At 36.7% G+C, this 25158-nt stretch overlaps 1 protein-coding gene across 1 annotated transcript; it reads right to left on the bottom strand.

The window, feature by feature from the left end:
- Positions 1-1505: 1505 nt before the first annotated feature.
- On the bottom strand, positions 1506-25008 carry FBXO36 (F-box protein 36). Its single transcript, XM_010227698.2, has 4 exons — positions 24824-25008; positions 10650-10758; positions 5499-5671; positions 1506-1714 (listed from the first exon to the last, which is right to left on the bottom strand). The coding sequence occupies exons 1-4, from the start codon at positions 24917-24919 to the stop codon at positions 1526-1528; spliced, it is 567 nt and encodes a 188-aa protein (XP_010226000.1). The 5' UTR covers positions 24920-25008; the 3' UTR covers positions 1506-1525.
- Positions 25009-25158: the final 150 nt, after the last annotated feature.

The raw sequence follows: 25158 nt of genomic DNA, 5'->3' as shown, positions 1-25158 counted from the left end.
TGTATACGGGGAATAAACTTACACTACCTGCAATTTCATTTTCTGTTCATTTGCCATGAGCATTCTGTTCATTCTTTAAACTTAAAATAAAGATTCTCCTGCAAAATGATTATTCTCATTTCTTCCTACAGAAGGGACAGCAAGATAGTTGATGAAGGAGGTGGGGAAGGTAGATTTACAAAACAGAGTGATAACAGAAACTTCAATTAATATTCAGTCAGGCCACAGTGATTGGCATGGTTCTAGTTCCCTAACCTGGAAAGCAAAAATTAGTTATGAAAACACAAACGTGTGGCAAATTGACAGAAAGTGAGAAAAGAAGGTGCACTGTTTAGTAGCTTTGCTCATAAGCATGTAAAAAACCATCACGGTTTGCAGTGTTTTATTACACAGAACAGACATTTTATGAACATATTTTTTTTATGCTCATGAGAAAACTGGAATTTGTCATTGACCTAAAAAGAAATATTCAAGAGGAGAAAATAATGTGTTTAAGTTTGAAGAGCAAACCTACTTTATCATTACCAAACATTTCAAGGATGTTGGTATATAGTTACAAACCAAAATATTCTTAAAATAAGAATCTAGATCTTATGTAGGCAACCTAAGTGAACTCAGTGAAAGGTGAATACACCCTGCAGATATTATTGCAATCACTGTTTTTCATGTTCAGGTCTCAAGTCTAGTCAATAGTAAATGCTGAATTAATCCGTACTTGCAGAGCAGCAAAAAAATGACCTCTAGTTACTTAATTTGATTGTTAGAGTATCTCAAAAATGTTAGCAAGAACTGCCTTTGGTTTAAAACACACTTAAACCACTGTTACGGACTTACAAAACAGCAATTATCTATTATCAAATAATACAACTCTAACAATGAGAGTCAACTGCTTTAATTAAAGTTCCTTCATCAGCAACATGAAGGAAAATTTTGCCTGCATCTCATTCCAAAAGTCTCCCTTAAATACGATTTTGATGGATTATTCAAGACAAGGAAGGCTGATTCATATCCCCAGTAACCAAAAAAGTTTCTTCTTAGTAAGAAAGTGAAAATTTGTTTGAATTAATTTAAAAACACTTTAATTTGCATCATATGTTACTTGCCTATATACCATGAAAATTTGGTGGGGACAGTACATTTTCAGCATTCATCAGCAGTTCTTGAAGTAAGAACAAATGGTTTTCTTCTCTATTCCTTAAAGGTAAGGGCAACAATACCATAGCATTTACATAGACCTAGCTTGCTAACATAGTACACATACAAAATTCAGGAGTCAGAAAAAAGTACAAGGGAAGCCAGAATCTTATCTATTCTGAGAAACTGTTTTGATGCTGAATGTAATTCAATTTTAAGAGGCCCAACATATTAAAGATTATTTTCCATGTTGCTTCTATTAAGTAATACTTTTTATTCTTTTAATCTTTCAATTAATTTAGTTCCCCAATCAAAAAAAAAATGCAAGTATAACCTGATAAGCAACAAATCCACACATTAGAACAGTCCCCTCAATGAAAAACACACATCTTTATTCAGTTAGTTTTTCCTCTTCAGCACGTTTCTCTCGCCTCCTTCGGAGCTGCAGCTGCAGCTGAAGTCTGTTTGTGAAGAAGAGTTGTTTCCAGCCCATTTCTTGTGCCAGTTCTCTCATTTCAGGTGTAATTGTATCACACAAGTTCTCCACAATACCTTCCCATAGTGCGTTACTGTTACATATCTAGTTACAAGAGAAAGCAGAGGCTTAAAAATCATAGTATGTTTATTCATTGCTCACTGATCATTTTTTGCTTGCATGAAGTGTGCGTAGACAACATAACCAGCACATAATGAAGTTAAACCGTCCACCTACTATCTTTAAAGTCATGGTGTCAGCTGAAGCCCGCAATGGCATCGTGGAAGCTTTGTCCAGTGCTGGCAATGCAACCACAGTCTTCTGTTAAAAATTCTAATAGTTTCGTGTTCATGACTTGTTCATGTTCATAAGCACTTTTGGAGTTTATCAAAAGTTTGCACTTTTACAATACATACAGATACAAAAGCAAAACTTTTTTTTTTTTTAAATCAGAAATGAGATTTCATGAAGCTCTCAAAAGCATTGGAGGGATAAGCCTTTCTCAGCATCTTCCCTATTAAAGAGTGACTTCATAAATAGAAAGAGGTAGAAATATTATGCTAGAAACAGTAAGAAATAAAGTGATGTAATTCATTAGCTAAGACATTGTTTACAAAGAAGATTAGAAAAATGGATTGCATAATTATATATTATCTGGCTATTATAAGAGATACCAGGATCTATTAATATTGATTCTTCTCCTAAATGCTCCTTTTTTTTTTTAATGGACTCATACACTCATTTAAAAGGGAGTTGTGCTAGATTACTCCAATGCAAGTGACAGCTTTGTCCTTTATAGTTAGTAATAAACACAGAAATGCCAGAGATCTTGTAGCTTCCATTTTTATGTCCTCCCACCTGTGGAAAGTACTGATATATCAGGGCCATACACTACCTCCCTGCTCAACAACTGGGTGCCTTGAACCTTTCCATTTACTGCAGCAAGTTTTCATCAGAACAGTCCTATTTACACTCTTGTTGAATTGTAAAAATGATCACATCATAGGCACACACAAAAATCTAGGGTATTTTAACAAAGAAAAAACAGCAATTATTGGGGAAAAAATGCTGCAGAAGTCCTGAAGTAAAAATAGAAGGATTTTCACAGTTTTCTGGAAATCTTTCCCTAGGTATCTTTCCCTAGCGGTTCTACTGTTCCTATGAAAAACAGAGAGCATTAACTCAAACATAGCGGAAACTGTTTTTTAGTATCATTGTATTTCCAAATACAATGTATTTAAATCACATTTATAAAATACAGAAATAAATATTTCTGTAGTAATGGCCCCTGCTCAGCACCAGCTCAGTTTCTGTAACTCCAGAGAGGGGCAGGCCTGGTGGACCAGGCCCGGCCAGGGCACAGGGCACCGGCATCCGCCCGCCTCAGAAAGGCTCCTTCTCACTTCTGTGTTGGGAACTTGGCTCCCTCTGGCGGGAGCAGCTTCTTCTAGAGCCTAGAAAGATTTTTTTTTTCTTTTTCTTTTTTTTTTTTTTCTTTTTTTGTCATTTGAAAATAATTTTGCCTTTTTTGAGCATCTGAAGATCTTGAACAATACAAACTAAGAGAACCCTGTACCAAACTTGGATTGGAAGATATCACAATGTAAGAGTTTGCTGAAAATGTACTTCAAAAGCACATGCAATGCTTGCATAGCTCCAAGTTAGAGTGTCTGTCAATGGTTTCTTTTTGAAAAACAGCTTCTTTTGTAACATTTAAAAGCAGCATCCCATGAAAATATAAAAAGCTTAAAATCTGTGTATTCAGATCCCTTCAATATGTGTACTGCACAGTGAGAGAAACACTAATGCCACACTTTGTGTAATAAAGATTTCTGTTGTGCTCAGTTTACATGGGCACACAGTGCAGGACAGAAGGACAGTGCCTTTGACACCCTGCTTTTCAACCCTGAGCACTAAGACTGCACCAGATCACTGCCCATCCCTGGGGCTCGGCGGCGGCTGCCCAGCTCCCGGAGCTGCTCCTCAGGACTCTGCCAACTGCAAGGAGGCGAGAGGCGGCCCAGCAGCCCCGTCTGCTGCCCAGGCACTGTGTACAGGGGAACAAACCTCCAGAATTCCCTCCCTCCATTTCCCATCTTCAGTGCTCTCTCTATTGTTTTGAATGTTCAAGATCGGTTAGAATATTAATATAACTTCAATATACTTCAGTATACTACTTGCCCCTATTTGAAAATATGAACATATTAGAGTCCCCTATATGATAGCACTCCAAACTACAGATAAATTAGACTAGCAATGAAAATTCTTAGTACTCGGACAACACCTTTAATCTCAGAAAATACTGCTGGAGTATAAGAAAGTGTGGCATTAACTAGTTATAACAGATTATTTCTAGTTACTATCTTTAACCAAATATTTCATTGTGCCAAATTTTATCTTCATTGTTAGGCAGTTTAATTCTTTCAAGGATTTCCTTAAATACCAGAATATCCAAGACAGTGTGTTAAACTAATTTTAACTAATTTAAACTAAGTTTTCTACCCCTCAAACTACCTCATCTTATACTCTCAGTCTCTGCGAATGTTTTCTATTTCTTATCCTCAGTTGAACTATCACCAAAGTATTTATGACATCTTGTAGGCCAACCTTAACAACGACAGCACAACTTTGCCCTCTTCAACTGTCAATCTTCAGCAGAACTTGCTTAAAACCTTGGGCTACCTAGCCTCAAAGTAATACAAACAGTATGAGTAGCCTCATTCCAATATATCATTCAGAGATGTACTCTCTATCAAAGACACATCCCGTTCTCCAAACTAAGAGGCTAGTCTGTCTCTTTGAAGCCATTCAGTGAGTATCTAGCTGTCACATTAGATCCAAAGACTAAATTTTTCAGTGACTGTAAAAGCATCTGTAAAATCCACAACTTGACAGACTTCATTCTAGGTTCCTAGGTTTCTCTTTAATACGTTTATCATCTTACTGTTCATAAGTTAAACTCCTTTATTTGTACCTGAGTTACCACAACATCTTTCCTCTTGCTCTAACTGGAATAGAAAATGCAATTCTGAGGTATTTAGCACACAGCTGCAAAAATAATTTTCCTTCATTATAGCTTAGTATGTGTTATCTTCTCCTGTCTTTCCAATGAGCTGACTCTGCAAAGAGCAGGATCAACTCCCAAGGTCCCTTCCAACTGCAGTTATCCTGTCACTTTCTCTTCTTGCACCTACTGCTTGGTCCTTCCTCACCCTTAAAGGACTTCCAGGCAATTCCCTATTTCTTAGCCCTCACTCAGCACCAAGAGGCTACCCTTAGCTCTGAGCACACAGCAGCACCAACTTCCATTATCTGCTTGTTAAATTTTCACTTGAGCGCATATACTCTTTCCTATACATTCCTGGTGCTTAAAAAGTTTCCTAGCAGGCACCCATAAATGCATTTCATTCTTCTCCTTTGTTTCTTAAAGCTCTCTGCTGCAAAGCCTACAAAACAGAAGCTTGGCAATTTTTGGTGCTCTTGTGCTAACATGACACACACACACAAGCAAAAAAAAAAAAGTAAAAAAAAAAGATTAAAAAAAAGAAAGTGTAGCATCCAGCAGTCAGTTATATTAGGATTACCTGGATAGTTGCATTTATAACACAATAAAAGTTAGCAGGAGAATCAGAGTTTTTTTTCTGACCAACAGCCCAAGATACACTTTTTGTTACACACATTCAGTAGTTTGGACCAACAGCCCAAGATACACTTTTTGTTACACACATTCAGTAGTTTGTATGGAAATGATTACTCTACAGCCACAAGCTCGTAAAGCAGACAATGATTATGTTAAATGTGGGATGAATTCAAGACAGCATGCTACACAGCAAAATTTAGAAATTTAAAAATAATTTAAGTTTTGTTTTTAGTGTTTTTTTTTCTTTACCATTTTTAATCTGTGTGAAACTTGAGAAAGCCTGGCAATATCTTCGAGCTCCAGAAAGGAAATGATGTACAGGAGCAATGGGACAGGAAGCCGTTCCAGGAAGTCAAATTTACCTCGGCACAGATTGAGAACATGTTCCAGAACTTTGGCACCAAATATTATAGCAATTTGAACTGTGATTAAAAAAAATTCAAACAAACAACAGATTTATAAAAGCCTGAAACTTCTTCCCAATAATCCTATATTTTTCATACATATTTTCAAAATAATAATAATAATAATAATAAACAAACAAACAAAACAAACTCCTAAACATTTTGGATGATCTCTTGGGGGGTAGGGGGGGAGGTGGGGGAAGAAGACATATAGTATCTAATATTGAACATTAATAATATATAATATTTCTTTGTGCTCAGACTAGTGCTAGACTACAATTAAATTACATTGTCTAGTATAGAGCAAACTTGTCTGATTTGAGAAACAAAAACAGCAGCAGATCTGAATTAAAACTTGTCCAGATTTTTTTTTCCTAAAGTTGTGCTACATATTCAAGAGGAAGTTGGATAAACAACCAGAAAAGCAATTCAGTTGCATGCTTTAGGGAAAATAACGGCTGTAATGCAAGGACGGCCTCCACTTCTGCTTCTTGCCTTATGTGGATTCAAATTAACTTCAGTGGTTTAACTGAAGAGAGTTATCAGCCACATTTCGTGAGCCATCCACTTTGTGATCCATTACAACCCCAAATTATTTTCTATATTCCTCATCCTCTGTTTATATAACTGATTATTTCTGCTTCCATGTTCAACTGGGAACTTGTGCTTTTGAATTTAGCAATATTTCTTCAGTTCATTCATCTGTATTATCAACATGCTTTAATAAAAACACTCATTCGTTACAAAGTAGGATTTTTAATTCAATCCAACATGCTTTTAATCAGGGATCAGTGGTAAACTTTGAAACTTCATCTTATTGAACAAGAATAAAGTAATATAATCACCTAGGTATATAATTGCTATTGGAATTGCTATTTTATTTATAATGAAATGTTTCTAAAGGATTTTTTTTTTTTTTAAGTCAACTGCAGTGTATTTTTTTGGTACCTGTTACCATCACAAAGAGAGAAATAAACACAATCACGTAAACTGAGAGTAAACCAAGTCACTTATCACATTCTATTCCTATGCAGCAGTTTGTCTTCCAAAATATTTTGCCAGATTAGTTATAAAAGACAATCTCATGTTAATATGTTTGGAAGACTTCCAAATTCTAGGTTTTCACGGTTAAGATTAATTTCTGAATGACTCTTCTCTGTTCCAAATATTCCTAATGATTTAAAAGACCTTACTAATCTTTCATGTCTTTCCAAAAGTGGTCCAATACTTTTTTTTGGTGCTATATTACAAGTTCATATACAGCCTGGTTTTGGTTATCATTTGTTTTGTTGCTTTCCAAGTATTCCTGCTCTACATAGTTGGTTATTTTGCTCAGTTTCCTTATATAACTACCAAAATGATCTGCATACTTGAGTAAAAATTTGCTGACTGATCTAATTTAAACTGGTAGATAATAATGATCCAACTCTGGCACACTAGGAATAACAACGATGTTCATAACGTGCAGACTGAATTATTAAACTACCATGCGAATATCTGCTGCTGCTCGAGGCTTTCTTGAGAGTTGACCATTTATTTCTATGAATAATAATATACAACAGTGTGACCTGATTTGGGTGTTTTGATAAATATATAAGCATATGTATCTATATTAGTTCATCATTAGATGCAGATACATCAGTAATCTGTGACATGATATTGAACTCCCAAGTTCTCTCCAAGATTATTATCCTTAAGGGTACTGCATGGTGAGGAATGACCTGTACTTTTTGTTTAATCATCTAGAAATGTAAATAGACATCTCTTCTCTAGCTTACACTATCATGAATTAATTATGAGCTTAATTCATTAATGAATTTAAAAATTCTTTGAAAAAACATAATGAAGATCTAGCTATACACACATACACAATAAATTATCCTCTCAATCACAATAGGAAAAAAAAAAAATCTTACTTCACTTCCAAAAAGAAAAAAAGGGGAAAGAGGGGAGAAGGGAGACACATATTTCACACTATTTTGCTGTTAAATTTTATGCTACAAAGGTGACTTTCTTTCTATGCATTCTGCAACACTCTTTGTTGACAAAAATTAAAAACTGTATATAACTAAAAACACATATTAATGTATTCAATGGGCCAAATATGTTCTGTCCATTGGTATGGAAGTAATATTTTAGAAGCTTTTATGTTTAGCAGCATGCAGCACATCTAGGTCGACACCTGGCATTCATCAGTAACAAAAAAAAAATCATTGCAGAATCAAGTACATGGAAACAGACATGGCTGTATACAGCTGTAAATTGTGTTTATAATAAAAATATTTACTACTTTAGTTTTCTCCCGAATACTATGGATGCCTGTAGAGAATGTTGATAGAAAGTTTCATTTGCAGCGGAACTATTTCTTCTTGTCTCATTATAAATAAATTAAACACTGTTTTTGCAAAACTTTCTATGTAGAAATCTCCAGCATGTCATGATAAAAATCCCCAAAATCAATTCCAGGAAATGAGAAAAGGAAATACTAATACTTAATACTAGATAAACATTTAGCTTGTAAGAGTGCACTCAATTTTTAGCAACAAATCATGGGCCCGGTGAGAGTTATTGTATTTGAACTCTACTTTGACATAAATTTTAATAAGAATACTAAGGGTATTATTCTAGCCTATATATTTTTTGAAAATTTGGGGGAAAATAAGATCTATGAATACTTAGAGAAACTGTAGCATGGCTTCTGTAACAGGAGCTGAAAGGAGATGTTAAAAGCATCTGATTCCTTGTGTAGAACAGCTAGAGGTACAGTCAGAAGTAACATGAATGTAATTTTGAAAAATAAGTAAATATATATTTGTAATGCGATTCTTTATCTTAACATTATCCTGGAATTAAAGCAATTGTATTTTTTTTTTAAACTGAAACTCGGTGCAGTGTAAGGAACATGATTTTGGAGATAATTTTGGAAGAAGGAAAAAAACAACTAAAAATTAGGAAAGGACTTTCCATAGCTCCAATGAGATAGGAAGCCCCAGAACCACAAATTACATTTCTCAAGAAAAAGAAGGCAGATCTTATTTGCAGTTTGCTAGAAACACACAGGATAATGGTAGAAAACCAGGTATGTAAGCAATAATCTAACTCTTTGAACCATTATACCAAGCTTTCCAATACAGATGGTCCACTGTTAAATTAGATTAATATTATATTAATACTATTTTAATACTATTTTAATATTATTTTAATACTATTTTATGAGAGGAAAATCCTAAGATTTAGGATATAAAACCACTAAAACCTATTGCTAAAAATTCAGCTATAAATTCAGTGCAACTGCTGGCAAAAAAAAAAAAAAAAAAAAAAAGAAAGTACAGAAACTATTTCCTAGAAAGGCCGAGTTTTTAAAAATAGATGATTACATTTGTCAACCTAGGAGATGGCGCAACTCTTCTTTGCTTGTCAAATAGAGTGGTTGTAAACACCCACTGCAAAAACAAACAAAGAAAAACAACAAAAAAACCCCACCACACCTATAATATAAAGACTCTTTGAACACTAACCAAATCCAAAGATCCCAAGGCAGTCAGTTTTCTATTGCTTCTAGTCAAAACAAGTATAATTGCTGGAATTAAAGATTTGCTTTGGGATGTGTGTGTGTGAGACACACAGACTTTTTCCACAGCCTGGGCCCTTCCAGTCTCTCTTGCCTGCTCTTTTAAGCCCTCCTGGCCCTGGCCGTGCTCAGGGCAGTCATTGGCAGCCTCCACACCCAACCCTGCTGCCTAATACGCTGTGCTTATTTCACTCAGATTTGCTTGAAATCCAGACAATTTCAAAAGTTACAGTGGGGTTGAGAAATGCACCCTAAACAAAAATCCCAAATGTATTAGCTCACCAGGGGAGGAAAAAAAAAAAAAAAAAAAAAAAAAAAAAAAAGAAATCCTGTGAAGACTACTCATTAGCTGAAGCAAGCGTTACATTTTACCAAGTTGCAAGCTTGAATTGGTTTATTTCAATCTCTACATAAGAAAGGGATGTATTTACTCTTGGAACCAGAGTAAACATTTTCCTTAAGGAAAAAGCATTGCCTTCTGTCCTACCATCCAAGATGCCTTTACTGACTGGGACAGCATTCCTGCTCTGCCTAGATGTAAACAAGATAATGCCTACCAAAGCAGTTTATGAGGAAGACCATGTTGTATCATGTGGAAGTAACATGTCTTTAAAAATCATCATAAAAACATGAAGAAATATGAAGTCATATCTGTTATCAAAGGACTTATAGGTCTGCCCATAACTAGAATATGGATGCATCTTTCAAGAAAAGTTCACCAAAGCAAGGTGTGTGAGCACTACGTAGTCTCAGATGTCAGCCCAACACCTGAGGTGCAGCTGCGCAGGTCTCCATTTCAGAGCAGGTCACAGCTCAGAGCTCAGCTGCTTCCTGCAGCTACTGACTCAGCGCGATGGTGACACACAGGCTGCCTGACTACGACCCCCTCAAATCAACAAGGAGTCTTCAGCAGCTTATTGTATCCCAGATTTCTGGGCTTAGAAAGACAGCCCTATAAACCTGTGTTTTGACTGCCTTTCTTCTTCTGGCTGCATTCTTCTATCCTCATGTTACACTCTTTGCATCACCACCCCTTCTCATGTTGCTGATGTTAAGTCAGATGGGAATCCAACATGCCTCATGACATGGCCATAAAGATAATTGTACTGGTACGGCACAGAGCATTACAAGGGGTTACTTAGTTATTGGCAATGAAAAAACTGTTTTCTGGTCTCTTCTGTCACTACTAACTCTGTCATTTTCTTATAACAAATCTATCTGGGTTGCTGAGATTTATCCCATATTTACAGTTACCATTATGCCTTTTTGATTTTCCAGTATGCATTCATTAATTCATATTAGCAAATTTGTGTACAAAAGGTGTTAAGTAAAAAGTCTCATTTTTTTTTTGAAAATTACAGATAAATATTTCTGGAATATTTCATTATATACCACAGCAAATATGTAATTATTTTATCATCTTACTTTGAAGAGATGAATTATCCAAAAAATCCTCGTGGGATTCTTTAATTTCTCCAGGTCTTGCTTCACGACATTCATTCCTAAGAGAGATTCTCCACCACCTGAAAATGACCTACAAATGGGGAGGAAGGAAGAGGAAGAAGTAATGAGCATCAAGTACCACCAGATAAATATATTACTGTGATTTAGCACTCTGGTTATGCAGTTATAACTGCATTCCCAAGAACATAAGGTTAGGGCATCAAGCAGTGGTTACATTATCAGTCACCTTACCAAGAACTTTGAAGGAATAAACATCCCATAACACATCTAGCAAAACATGAAATATTTTATGTACAAATACAATATGATTACAATCCTGCAAGTAAATTGTTTGTAGAAATTAAAAAACATGTAAGGACATCAACTTGAAAAACTATAAATATTCCCTTTTAATTTTCCCTTCATTGGCAGGAGTACAGTTCATTAGACAGCAAGTTACATAAATAGATACTTGCTCGAGGGTTCAAAAGTGACATCACTAAAAGCTGAATTGTAATTTTAATGTTTTGTTGTTAGGAACCACTTGAAATAAATAGGACCGTTCAAACCTCTGAATTTAGACTGCCTTAAAACTCTATTAGGAACCATAGTGAGGCTACATTTCTGCATCCACTCAGGTCTAGCTAAAGATAAAGCTATTTTGGTTGCTGCAACATAGTAACAAACACACAGGAGATTGTTTCAGATATAGCTACTAACATCATCTTGTGATTGTCTTAGAAGCAACCACACAAATCTGGTAGAACTGAGGATTCACTTAAGCTTTTTCTCCCTTTCACCAGAAAAAAAAAAAAAAAACACACTCTTGCCAAGAAAAAATATCATTTGTAGAAACAACTATTCCCACATCATTCTGAATTAAAGAAAACAATAGTTACATCTTTTACATAAAATATCAGCTTTTACAGGTATTATGAAAGTCTATACCATGATCTTTGCACATTTACACATCAGCTTATTTCTAATAATTCCCTCATTGCCCTTTACACAAAGGATAATCGAGACTATTTACTATATGTAAAATTGTAAATACAAATAAATTAAGCAAGCTGGCCTGCAAGACCAGTCTTCCTCCTGACTATAAAGCATCAGCAGAAAATCTCAGTATTTTCACCAAAGTAAACCTCCAACCCTTCTGGTGGAGTGAAGCCGGCAAGTTCTTCTTGCTGAAGAACAGTTGCTCCTACAGATTCTTTTAATTTCTGAGCAGCTACTGAAAGAACATGTCCCCATCTGACTTCGTAAAACAAAGTAGCCGGGTTCTTCTGACCATCTTCATTCAGCTGTGAAACAGTACTGTTAGTTGTACATATCTGTGCCTCCCACAATTTCAATCAAGTTTTTATTAAAAAAAAAAAAGAAAAAAAAATTAAGCACTCTTTTAGATGGTAATAAACACATAAATGCAAGTGTACATTAATATGGACTTTGGAAAGAAAAATTGTCCTTGAAATTTGCAGTAATTTAAAGAGAAGACTGAATTATCTGGATTAAGTGATCACCCTTACATATATTATTTATTCTTGAAATTCATAAAAAAATAGTGCATTGAAATGCATCGAGTGAAATTCAAGTTGAAACAGACCATTGGGATTCATTTAAAATTAAGGCCCATTCTTAAATAATTATTTTTAGAGTAAATCTGGGGGAAATAGTCATATAATGATGTTACAGTAGAATACACACACATAGGCACTGCAGACCTATACCTTCCTCTGTAGAGATCTAGCAGCTAATGATGCCTCTCAAGCCTTCACAGCTTGCAGAAAGTAACAAACCAACTCTCTTTAAAAAACAACCTTTGGACTTGATTACAAATTCCATGAACTCATCCATAACTATTACAATGCAAAGCAGAACGCCTACAGTCTTGGAGACAGAAAAAATCAAGAGGGTTTTGTGATTTAAAGTATTTGTCATACCTGGAAGTACTTGATAAAACAATAGTTGATAGTTAGGATTGACTTGACCTTGTTAATTCTAAAAGTCTTTTCTTTAAAAAAAAATAATTCTGAGCATTTCCAACTAATGGCTACTTTGTTATGATCTGAAAGAGGAAATTATTTTGAGACTCTTGATTTCATTAATGTGCAAGATCATGAATGCTGTTTGTGAGCAAATGGCACCCTGGCAGAATGGGCTAAACCATTTCCAGGGAAAGCGTAGGCTTGCCTGTACATCTCCCAGCTTCAAGCAGGCCAAAACTGCCCAAGGTCAAAGGGTCTGTCAAGAGGTAGCAGTTAATGAAGCTTCATTTATTCAGAATTCCTAGAAATGTTCAAAGGAAACCCTTCTAGGAATAAGAACAGAAAGTAGATCACAGTGCAAGAGCCCAGCAATATGAAAATAAACCCATGCAAACATGCCATTTTACACTGAAGCCATTAACAGTTGGAATCTAATAGGTATGAGCTGCCTGTTATGCCCATGAATTCAGATGATTTTTTGCTCTGCACCTGGCAAAATATTACCAGACATTTTTGCAAATATGAAAAAGGGATTACATCACCTGTGCTTTATTTGACAACTGCTACGCAAGCCTAGGCTTGCACTTGCAATAGGACAAGAAGCCATGTACACTACTCTTCTGTTGTCTGCATTCATAGGATCAATAGTAGTTCCCCTTTCACATCCTGTGACACCCAAAAAACAGCAGGTGTTTCAAGATATCACTTGCACTAAGTGTAATAATTTTAATCTAAAATAAATTTTATGTCCAGCATTTTTGGACCTTCAAATTTTCATTATATGCTCAGGGCAGAAGCTTTTGTGCTGAGCTTTGAAGTCACGTACTATGAATGATGGCATATCTGAACTAAGGCTGACAGGCAGGAAAGCCATCTCCATGTCTCCTCTCAGAAACATCACTATGGAACAAGGGTGCTACGACTACCTTCTACCACACTGGTGCTATGACTACCTTTTACCACACTATTCTCTTCTACTACTGCTCTTGCATAGTTCTAGTGCTTTATATACTGTGGCAAATCAAGTCAACGAAATCACCAAGAACCAAACTGGGAAAAACAAAATTGTTCTCTTACTAGTTTAGTTTGCTGGAGCAGGTTAGTAAATAGCCCAATAAGCACCATACCCACTGCAAAGGAGGGAAAAGGACTCTGTATCAGGAGTGCAGAGGGAGAAAGGCATCGATTTAGGATTAAGGGAAAAAAATCAGGAATTAAACAATAAACATTTAAATAGGGCAAAACAAACAAAAATCCATCAGCTTAGCTCACAGTCAAGTTGCACAAAATGGACGGATACTATCAAGAGGAGGCTATCCTCAGCCTATGTAGAGCCCACAAATCTACCCCTGAACTACTCAATGACCAACTTCTCAACAGCCTCACCATTAAACCAGGCTTCTCCTCCCCTCCCAGAAGGCAGCACTGTTTTCTGCATGTTTTGATTAATATCAGTTCATTTGCCTGTGAGGGTGCAAATCTTGAGGTTGCCCAAGGAAGTCTTAGCCCTTGTCCTGTACTCTTCTTCCTGAAGTTCAGGATTTGATGGCAAAACACCATACAAGAGACCTTCTTAATGCTCGAACTCTCAAATTCAGTAGTTATCTGACAGTTTTTTAGATTTCTGTATTTCCCAGTGCAACTAAATTCAAGTACAGAACAACTGATTTGGGAACTTCAGTAAAACATTTATTTAACTATTATAAGACACAGAAGAGAAACTGCAAGGCTAACTTCTCAAATGCAGAGCCCTAGTAAAAGAGTATGCTCAATTCGCCGTGAATCTGGGGCCTTGGGACTCCTCGGATTCGAAGGATAAAAGCATATGACCAGCATATGACTTCAAAATAGGAGCCTACAGCTACTGAGCCCCAGAAAGTCCTGGAAAGGATAAAGCTTATGTTTGGTGGCATTTAAGTATGGTTTGGTTTTCAGGCTTCCCATCACATAGTTTCACATTGCACAGTTTAGATATACCAAAGATTTTTCAACTGCAAAACTTAATATGCTGGCCTAAAGAAAATGATTTACAAGGAAAAAAAAAAAAATCCTCAGGCCAACATCAGAGTGAAATTTTGAGCAACAGCTCATTCTTGAAAGCTTGCACAGATTATTCTCAGAATCACAACAACTATTAACACACAAAAAAGGTATGATTTTTAATCAGCAACAATGCTATCAAAATTCTGTAAAAAGAAAAAATAAAGTATTTCATGTCTTAATTCCAATTTAATATTTACCTTGATAGTGGATTCACCATTAAATATGTATAGACACATTTCCTGTGAAAATCTCTTATTTCATTTGTGCAGGTCTCTCTCTGTTAATAGCATTTCAGTAACGCATCATCAGCAGTAAAATTACAGTGAGAGGTAAGCAGTGCAGGTATTTTTCCAAATAACAACAGTTAGATGCAAGCAAATCTTATTAATGTAAACTATAAACAATAAATAAAGGTTTCAAGTAAGTAATAGTTTAAGGGAGTAAAAGTCTACACACTTCCTTCCCCTAGTTCTGCTCTGGGAGGAAAAAATAATAATAAAAACCCCCTACTGTTAATGACAGGAAAAGAGAAAACAGTTTGGTTAACAAACAAAAAGAAAATATAATTGTAGCTGAGTGCAATGATAAAGACAATGCTAGATGGAAAGAAATATAATCTTCTGGAGTAATTTAAAAATTACTGTGTGTGTTGCTATCAGCAAGCATTTCAAATCGCTGGAGAAGAGAAATACCTCTGTTCCAAAATACCATATCTAGGAACTACAAAGCCTTTCCCTCCCCCCATATTCAAAAAGGTCACTTCACCTAAGGGATTAGCTCGTGGGGAGGGGATTCAGCTGTTCCATGCTTCCCAAAGGCTTCCACTCAAAGTATCTGAAAAGTATTTCAAAGAAATACAGGAGAAAGAGGAAATAAAAAGCCTGGAAAAAAAATAATTGTTTTTTCATTTGGGGGATGCAAAAATCATTATGTTTCAGCAAAAGTCTTTTGCCTTAACATGATCTCTGCTTTTCCTCTCAGTTATATACATGCTTTATTCCTGTATTTGGATCTTGCTTCACCTGCTTTCCCAGAGCTTGCAGAAAAAAAAAATGGGGGAAAAAAAATAAAAAGGTGAAAGATGCTTGTCATGGATAGCTAGCGTGCAGGTGCTTTGGGCGGGAAACTTCTGCCTTTCTGCAGATCTGTGCATACAGATCAGAGGAAACAATACAAGACCAGGACAAGAAGAGACAGTGTGGGAGGGAGGGGTGTGAGCTGAGAGGAAAGCAACCCTATCACAGGGAATAAAGAATTACTCTTGAGGATCAGAGTCTTCAATTATGTGCATGATACTTGCCATTTATTAACGTGATTAAACAGGCAGACCTAGATAAGACTGCCACAAAGAGCTTTCTCCACTATTTAACAGAACAAAGGATGCTAGCTAAGTGTGAGACATAACATTCCTGCCTAGATGGATAAGGCACCAACAGGTTTCATCTAAAGCACTTTCCTCCTCCTTCCTTCAGTTTCAAGGTCTTTGTCACAGATTCAGGTGTGGTCTATGCTTTATTTTTTTTATTACCATTATTATTATTATTATTATTTGGACAGAGAGAGAGAGAAAGAGAGAGAGAGAAAACCAAAATCAAGTAAGAGATCACAAACTCCCCTGCTCTGGGTATAAAAGCTCAACTATCCGCCACAAGTCCCTTCTTGGATAGCTCCTACCACCCTAAACTGTATACATCTGCAGTCTAACGTCTGCTGTCTGCCGAAAACTGCTTTGCTGTATTCTTATGTGGCCAGCTTACTCTGAGACATCTATCACACCTTTGGGTTGCAATAGATGCATCTGTTTGGCTGCCAAAATCAGACTGTATATTTTAGCCATGCACAGATACTCTCAGTATATATTTTTTCCTGCCAAGTTCCCTTGCTGTTTATGTACATCTCTGACACCACTAGATGACTGACAGAAAGCCGACAGATCCATTACATTGCTGTTATACCTGACTCCTACCCAGCTCTCCAATTACTCAGGAAAAGTCGTGCAGACAGATGGGCCTTTTTTCTTCCAAGAGTTATCAGCCAAGCAGCACAGTTACTATGCTCTGAAAAGTTCTTCTCCCCTCTCACTCTCGTTTCTTTGTGTGTTTCTTCAAACACTCGTTTGGTTTTGTCCAAATTTAATTTCTTGTTTCCTGTGAAACTGTTACCGTATTTGTTACCGGTAGAATCAGAGCCACTGTAAACTGCACCGGAAGCAACAACTGCACAGTTCAGCTGTGGTACCAAGTTCGTTCACGCTGAAGTTTACCCTTTTGTTACCGGTTGCTACAATGATTTGACATATGCACGTATTAAAAATCTGCATTGCCATTTCTTTCGGCTGCATCTCCTGTTCTTTTGATGTTCCCCAGCTTCTCTGGGGAGGTACAAGCCCATTTATTTGGCACTCCCTTCACTGCACTCTTCGCTAATACCCACTAGGTTACTTTGAACTCCAGTGAAACACTTCTAGTTTATTTTTATTTATTTTTAAATAAATACAAATGACTTCAACCATTTTCTAACTTCGCCTAGTGCTCTTTCTTCTATAACTACTAAACTTTACTACTCCAGATAATTCCCAATTTGGGTTTCACCCCAAAAAAGACATCTACCCAGGTTGCACACACACTCTACAACTTAAATCTAACTTAGGGAAGCCAATCCAAAATCTGCAGGCACTTTTACTTTGGTTTAACTTAGGCTTGTTTCATTTTAACATAGCTAGTTTGAATTCATTCCTAAAGTAAATTGCTACAATAAGTTTCCATACACCAGGAAAGGAAATAGAGAAATTTCAGCAAGCTTGTTTAAAAAGGATTTTAAAAATTAATTTCTTAAATTTTATTTAGTTGAGACTATATCACCTAGCACATCATATCTGATAAAATCCAGACCTCTTCTAGTTTTGTCTACTAATGCTTTTTCTTTCTCCCCTTTCTTAAACACATTACTGTTTTTATTATAGTACCGCTAGTCCAGTAAACGTATCTGAAGGATTTTCATGAGAAATGTTTCCATTTACATGGAAAAAGAAAAAAAAAGAAAAAATATGGAAATAAAAAAATATGTTCTTATTTAATAAAGCCGACAGAATAAGATGGAGGAAAAAAATCTTAATCATTTGAAGCAGAACAAGGGAAACAAGAAGACAGGAGTGCAGATAGGAGAAAAAAAATTACTCGAGCTTCCTCAAGACAAGGATTAGCAGGGATAAGTGAAGCACTACCCAAAGTGAGGCAAGCGAGGAATATAACTAAATCCTTTCATGAAAGAACATGCACTGACAAGAAAAGTACATAAACAACAGGCACTTGTGTACAATAGAAAACTTTCACTTAATTTAGCAGAAGACAGTGCTGCATGCTTACCTTGAACTATTAAACCTTCATGACCTGAAGCTCATTCTTGGTATGTAGAGCTAGATCAATTGTGGTACCTTTCAAAGAAGCCACAGATGTTAAAGCCAAGCAGGACCCTTGAAATATAATAGCAGACTAAACACTGCAATTTAGTGTGGTACCACTGTTCATATACTAAAAACAAGTTAGAAGTGGGGAGAGAAAAAAAAAAAAAAAAAAAAGCTTCCATTTCGTATCTAGGTTTCCACTGATGTAAGAAACCAAAGCAATAACAGATAAAGGTAATGGCAATTTACTAAAATTATGTTATCTTTAATGTCTTCTTAAGTGAAACCTATATGAAAAAGCATTCCAGTGCACATTCAAACAATGACTCAAACACCTCCAAAAAGGCATTTTATAAGGCTATGCAACCTATGGCAGGCCTGCAAACAACTGGGCTTTCCTTTTAAGAAACACCTGAGGACTCAGTTATCAGTTATGTCTCCACTTCAAAAGAGTTCATCAATTAATGTTTCTCATGATCAAATATTTAATAACATTTGCAGAAAAGATTTAGAGAGAACTGAGTTTTCAGGGAAGAAAAACAAAAGAGAACCTTATATAGTTTTAAAAATGCTGCCTTCTTCAAAAGGCTTTGATCCACCATTTAAAAAAGCCCTGAACTGCAAATATTTCAGCTGGAAATATAAGTGCCATTGCAATACATCACAGTAATTACATCTCAGTTGCTGAATGCCCTGTTTTTGCCTGTATCTGCTGGCTGCTTCTGCTCAATTACCTCTTCAGTAATGCACCAGGATCAAAGATTTCCTCAGTCTTCCCTAAATCACGTGGACAGTATCTATCAACCGCGTACAGCCAGACGTGGCACATCATGAAATAAGTGAGACACTACCAGGCACCCACACTTCAGCAAAACATAACAACATTGACAAAACAAAATATTTCGGTTTCAGTCAAAAACCATCCACCAGTAAAATTCATATATTTCCAACAGAGTATTGTTTCCCCAAATAATTGTCCCACTTGCCAAGCAGTTACTTGAAATTTAAGAAGACAACAAAAAATCGCTAGTTTTATGCAGGGAAAATCCTCCAAACAAATAGTTAAACAAGATAATTTTGTTGTGAAACTCCTCTAGTGAATTGTGTGTCCTCTTTTTGTTCTTTCAGGTCCCAAGCTTTCTGATTAAAATGTCAGGTAAGCAACTTGAATAGAATTGGTCCAGCAGGCAATAACTGGCATGGCATCTTTCAGGTTTCAAATGCAGATAAAATAACCCAATTTTGAAAAAGGTCCTCCTTTTGTAGTCTTCATGCTTTCTACCCCTTTCTTGGCATTGTAGAACTCTTTTGACCTCCCATAAATCTGAATTTAAGATCCATCTTGTGGGAAAAAAACCCCCCACCACACCCTATTTCACATGAAATTAATTTCAACTTCATTACTACAATAATATCCGTGTTTTTTTTTTCCAATGCCTCTGGCTTAATCACTTCAAATTGAAGCTTCTGTTAATCAAATAGCTCCTATATCAAGTGTCATTATTAAGATTTAAAAAGAAGCCCCATGATAGAGAAGGAACATTGAAATAATTTTATAGCACCATTTTTTTCCAAAATGGAAGAACTATCTTGCAGGTTCAGTGGAACCTGAAACTGCTGAAGCAGTAATCAGTCACTCATTTATGTTTCCTGAATTTGCATACAATTTTATTAGCAATGTCAAGATAGCTGGTAGAAGAAAGAAAAAGAATAAATATTTTGTCCTAACTTTTGGAAACTTACAGGAGTTAAGAAAAACAAACATAAATATCTGACTATTTTTTTTTTGAAAAATGACTTAAGTGATTTGAGATGTAAGTGCTGCAGGTTCATAATTTTTGTTTACAACTAAAAAGGCTAGAAAACATCTTTATTCTTCCATCATATTATGCTATGCTTGGAATACCGATTTAAAAAAAAAAGAAGCTATTTAAGAGGTATGTGAACAATAGACAATAGGAGCAGCGATGGATAAAGAACAAGAAGAATCATCAGAACTGTTTGCCTAGTTATTATACACAGGACAGCTAGCTGAGCAAATAGTGTATGTATTTGTTAGAAATACATGATGTAGCTGCTAATCTCCAACCACATGCACAAGTCTACTTGGCATTATATTTGGTAAAACACACTTATTCCAATCGTTGCACAAGTAGATCATATACAGCATATTGCATAGAACATTAGTCTTTGTATACATATATTGCAATTCTTTTACAGTTAAGTAGCTAAACATTTTACTAACACAACACAATCCTCTGCTTAGTACAGTATTTGTTAAACGGTGACAGATGCTAGTATTAATTACACTTTTAGTAGATCATTTTCCCATTATGTTCCTTTTGTTTTCAGCCTCATCTTTCCAGTTACCAGCCTGTCCTATAAGCAGATTAAGCACCAGACTTTCCCCCCTCTTGCCCATTCCTTGTTTGACTGAAATAAATGGCCAGTCTTTTCTACACTAGTCCACCATCTGGATTCCTCTATCTTGCAATTTTCAAAACCTGCATTCATAATCAATTCGACAATTCACAAGAAATTTTAATTTGGAAGGGTTTTTTTTTTTTTAATGTCATCTCATATTTAATGTTGGAAGTTATCATTTTATTGCACACTTTATGCCAACAAATAAAGTCCATTGTGGTTTGTAATAAACCTTGACAAATTAGAACTGGCATATCAAAAATTGATTTGACATTTCAAGAGTGACTGAAGAATAAGCATGAAGAAAGACAGATGCAAGGCACATGCTAAACAACTCTCCTTCTTGTTGGCACTTTTACAACAGGAAATACTCCTGTTCTACAGAAATTTCTATACACTCAAAACAAATACTATGCATTCTTAGCATAAACGAGGATTTTATGGACAAGCATCTTCTTTTTGTAAACTATGTTTATTATGGCCTGTACACCTTCATAGTAACTCAAAGCACTTTTGCAATAATAATAAGACTTCAACATTCTTCCACAATACAAAGTAAAAAAGAATCAGTAAATGAAGATATCTCTTTTCAATGTCCTTCTTGTATGGAACACCTGTATATCAGCACAGCAGCAGCATATTGGAGAAGGAAGTGGTATGAAATTGAAAAGTACAAGTGGCAAGGTCATTCATTTAGCAAGAGTAATTTCTGTCATTAACCAAAACCCAAAACCTTATAAACTTGAAGTTGGCAGAGAAAGATGTTAACATAATAATTGGTCAGAGGATGATCAAGAATCACTAACGTGATTTTGGTAGGAAAAAAAAAAAGAATAATACAATCTTACTATTCAGATCACAGATTTTTTTCCAGAAGACCCAGGCTTTGCACAACGTACTCATAAGAGCTCATTGCTACTGCTGAGAGAGAAGAAAAACAAAAAAGAGTCATAACAGGAAGAAATGGAAAGAAAAGACACTAGAGTGCCCAGGAAATAGAATCCATTTCACAAGCAGAGCCTGAAAACCAAAACATAATTGTTGGTTTAGTCAGATAAAAGAAAAAAAAAGCAAAGAAAAAAAAAACAAAATGACATAATTATTAAAAAAGCAGCATGTTGCTAGACAAATACTAGATAAATACAGTAGAAGAACAGTCTAAAAAGAAGAACAGTCTAAAAGCCATGCATACACACAAGCTGTACATCAGTTAGTATAACTGCATTTCTAGCCATCAGAGAAGGAGTAATATGGAGCATTTGTTCCATGAGGACTCGTGAGACGAGAGCCTTGCTGTCCTTGAAACTCATCAAGTGCCATCTGTACTAGGAAGTTCTATTATGTGCCTGGATGAAACAGCAGGGACTATGACTTGATAGCTTTATAGGTCTCTCTCAGTTTTACATTTCTGCAGTGGGTGCCCACACAGGAGGAATATGTGGGATAGTTTCCCAGCATTTGTAAAACCATTGCAACCTTAAAAACAAACTACTTGAAAAATAAGCAAACAAACAAAAAAACAACACATGCACACCACCTTTTTGCCAATGGTTCAACAACTCTCTCCTTTACAGTCTACCTGCTTGAGGTGTATGCTGTAAATACTCACATGGGCCCCTCTGTTTCTCAGTAGTTTACTTTTAGTAAAGTCATCTGTAATAAATTGTAAGCTCCCTACTCCTCCTTATTCCTCCCCCAATGGACCTTTTGCAGAAGTGAGCTGCCTCATTTCTTTCATAACTTTCCCTTCCTATCTTCTTACAAAAAGCGTATCCTGGCTCGGGAGTAATTAATACATTTATTTGGTAAGCCCTCATTAACACCTATATATTTGAAATGTAGTTAGATTTGTTTCTGGGATGGAAGAACTCCCTTACTCGATAAAAATAAAGTTACCAAGAGGGTCTGTAGAAACTTCAGGTAACACTTTGGCCACAAATACATCCATGCAGATCAGTGGGTGAATTTCTGGCTGTTTCCCTCCCTTTCAAACTACTGTTTAATTTGATCAGTTAAAAAGCTCAGAGTAGTCTGCACTTCTGTTTCCAATATCTTGTTTATAGGCAGCAGGAGCAACGGCCTTGCTTTCTTTCTTTCGGATATCCCTATTTCTCTGCATTATCGGGTTGCTGCACAAAAATGCAGCACACCTTGTCACTACTGCAAATGATAATATTGAGAGTAATAAATAAACATAGGCTCATAAACATAGGTATATTTTTGCAGGAACAACATAAGTCACATGCTGAGAATGTGTGTGCATGCAGTATTATACTCTTGTCTCCTGTATATGCTTTGACTGTTGCTCTGAGCTTAAGTCAGCACTTAAACGTTTGCTGAAACTGTTCTTAGAGCTGTTCTTTTTTTCTGAACTTAAAGAAATCTCAAATAATTATTTTTTGATTATGCAATACCTAGCAGCTTGGCTCTCCTGCTCTGATCATGAGGCAGTAGCCAGACTTTAAAAATACCTTCTGTAGGACATCCCTAACATATGGAAAAAAATAAAAATAAAAATGTCAGTTTGCTTCAGTGAAGGAGGCATTTCCCAGGGATTGCTGGAAGACAAAGCCTGCCGCGGCTGTGTCCCACACCACCTGTTTCTTCCCAGATATGGCCTTCTTGTCCAAATGAAAATTTGTCCTAACAAACTCTAAAGACATTCTATATTCATACACTTTCCAGTTCTAAAATTCTATGACCTGTTAGCCAACAGATAGCTGAACATTCTGTCCTTGACCCAGGTAGACGCTCTGTAACTGTATAACACATGCCCATTAAATTAATACTTTCACCCCTAAAAGAGTAGCATTTACTGCTCATATAGAGCCCAGGGAGGCAATCCACAGCAGGCACACTCACAGAAATGTGGGAGCCTTCAGACAAATCCACCATGCAGCTACACACTCCTTTTTTTAAATACACAATGGGCTGTTTTGAACACATTGATTTAGAAGAATGGGACTATTCAAAGTAGCAAAGTTTACAATTCATATAACTATGTGTAAGGTTGGAAGCTTAGACTGTAAGGTCTTTCAGGCAGTGACTTATCATTTATTGGGAGACTACAGAAGAACACACTGGGAACACAAACCAATGAGTGAGACTCCTCAATACGTTCTACACAATACATAACTTGGCACTTCACTGATGTATATGCTATGAACTACTATTTTTGTCACAGACCTCTTCTCGGGAGACCCCCAAGCCTACAGAAAGGCTAACTAACATCCCAAGTTTTATGTCCACAGCGGTTAAGGCTGTAAAAATTTATCTGAATTTACTTGCATTAATTATTTCTGAAAATAACTATTATTAAATTAGGAAGTTTGCTGGACCCTGACAAGGAAGCTTCGGAATATACAAGGATCATATTTTCTCCAAATATTTGTGTTTACTGCATCATAATTGAATAGTCTTAAGATCATAGAATCAAAGCACTTTTTTTTTCCAAATCATCCAAAATAATTATTTTTCAATTACACTAACTTCATGATAATGATAATCCTCTTGTTATTGTCCCAATTGCAGATCCACATCATCTGTGCGTCCTTTTGGTTTATTTAGAGAAAAGAAATCCCAATTTTTCCCCTAACTTCCAAATACTTTAGGTTTTCTGGCTCCTCTAAGACATTTTAAGTCTTTCTTAATTTTAGATATTTATAACTTCTGAGCCATTAATGTTTAGCCTAAATATATATATATAAAGAAATCCACGTTCATTTCTTATACATACAAATCATTTCAGTCAACCTTAGGTCAAAGTGAAATAAAAAAAAAAGTAAAAGTTATGATTTTACTTTCTCATTCTTACAAATTCATATTAAGATTTGTCAAGGGTCATTTTTTTAATAACAGATATCCCTCAGTAGAAAATAATTTTAAATTAGTTACTCATGAATCTTCCAATAAGCTCTTTAGCTGTTTAAGTAGAGAACATATCTTCAAAACCTGAGGAATGTCATCCAGGGATTTTAACCCTACTCATTTCCCTTCACCTGAAAACCAGCCTTGTACACAACCAGAAACACCAAAACCTTTTCAAGTAACATACTGAAAACAGGCAGAACCTCTTTTTGCAATGAGAGGATTTACCCTTATTTCCCTAGAACTGGCTCTTAGGCTTCTTATTTGAGGCCCCTTACTCTGAACTTGGGTGTCCCTGGAAGGACTGGGCACGACCCAGAAGCTGGGCCTGGTGGGCCTGGTGCTCCCCCCGCCCCTTCCCAGTGCCGCAGCAGGGCTGAGGCCGCCGCACGCGCCGGGAGGCCGGTCCCGGTCCCGGTGTGAGCGCGCACCTGGCGGCGGGTGACGAGCAGCTGGCAGAAGTCCTTGCTGGGGGCCGGCGCCTGCCCGCGCCTCTCGAACAGCTCCTCCTGCAGCAGAGACGCCATGTTGAGACGCCGCGGCCATGGCAACCAGGAAGAGGCGGAGATCACCGGGGGTCACCGGCAGCCCAGCCCCCTCTTAAAGGAGCGCGGCCCCGATTAGAGACGCCGCCGCTGCCGCCATCGCCGCCACCGCGGGCAGGGTCTGCGCTGCCGCCGCCCCCCGCCCGGCGCCCCCGCCTGCCCGCTCACCGCCCCGCGCGGCCTGCGCCGCCCCCGCCCGCGCGGAGCCGGGGTGACGACCC

The sequence above is a fragment of the Tinamus guttatus genome, unplaced genomic scaffold, assembly GCF_059628265.1.
Source record: "Tinamus guttatus ecotype Peru unplaced genomic scaffold, ASM5962826v1 Tinamus_guttatus_pri_ptg000311l, whole genome shotgun sequence".
Classification (NCBI taxonomy): Eukaryota; Metazoa; Chordata; class Aves; order Tinamiformes; family Tinamidae; genus Tinamus; species Tinamus guttatus.
This window is presented reverse-complemented; position numbering and strand designations above follow the sequence as displayed.

Bases quoted from the DNA above. Each gene is read 5' to 3' on its own strand.
- FBXO36 (XM_010227698.2), bottom strand. From the start codon at position 24,919: ATGGCGTCTCTGCTGCAGGAGGAGCTGTTCGAGAGGCGCGGGCAGGCG. The intron at 5,672-10,649 runs GTAAGATGATAA...TTTTAATCACAG, and splicing joins GGATAATTCATCTCTTCAAA to TTCAAATTGCTATAATATTT. The intron at 1,715-5,498 runs GTAAAGAAAAAA...TCTTGTAACTAG, and splicing joins TTTCACACAGATTAAAAATG to ATATGTAACAGTAACGCACT.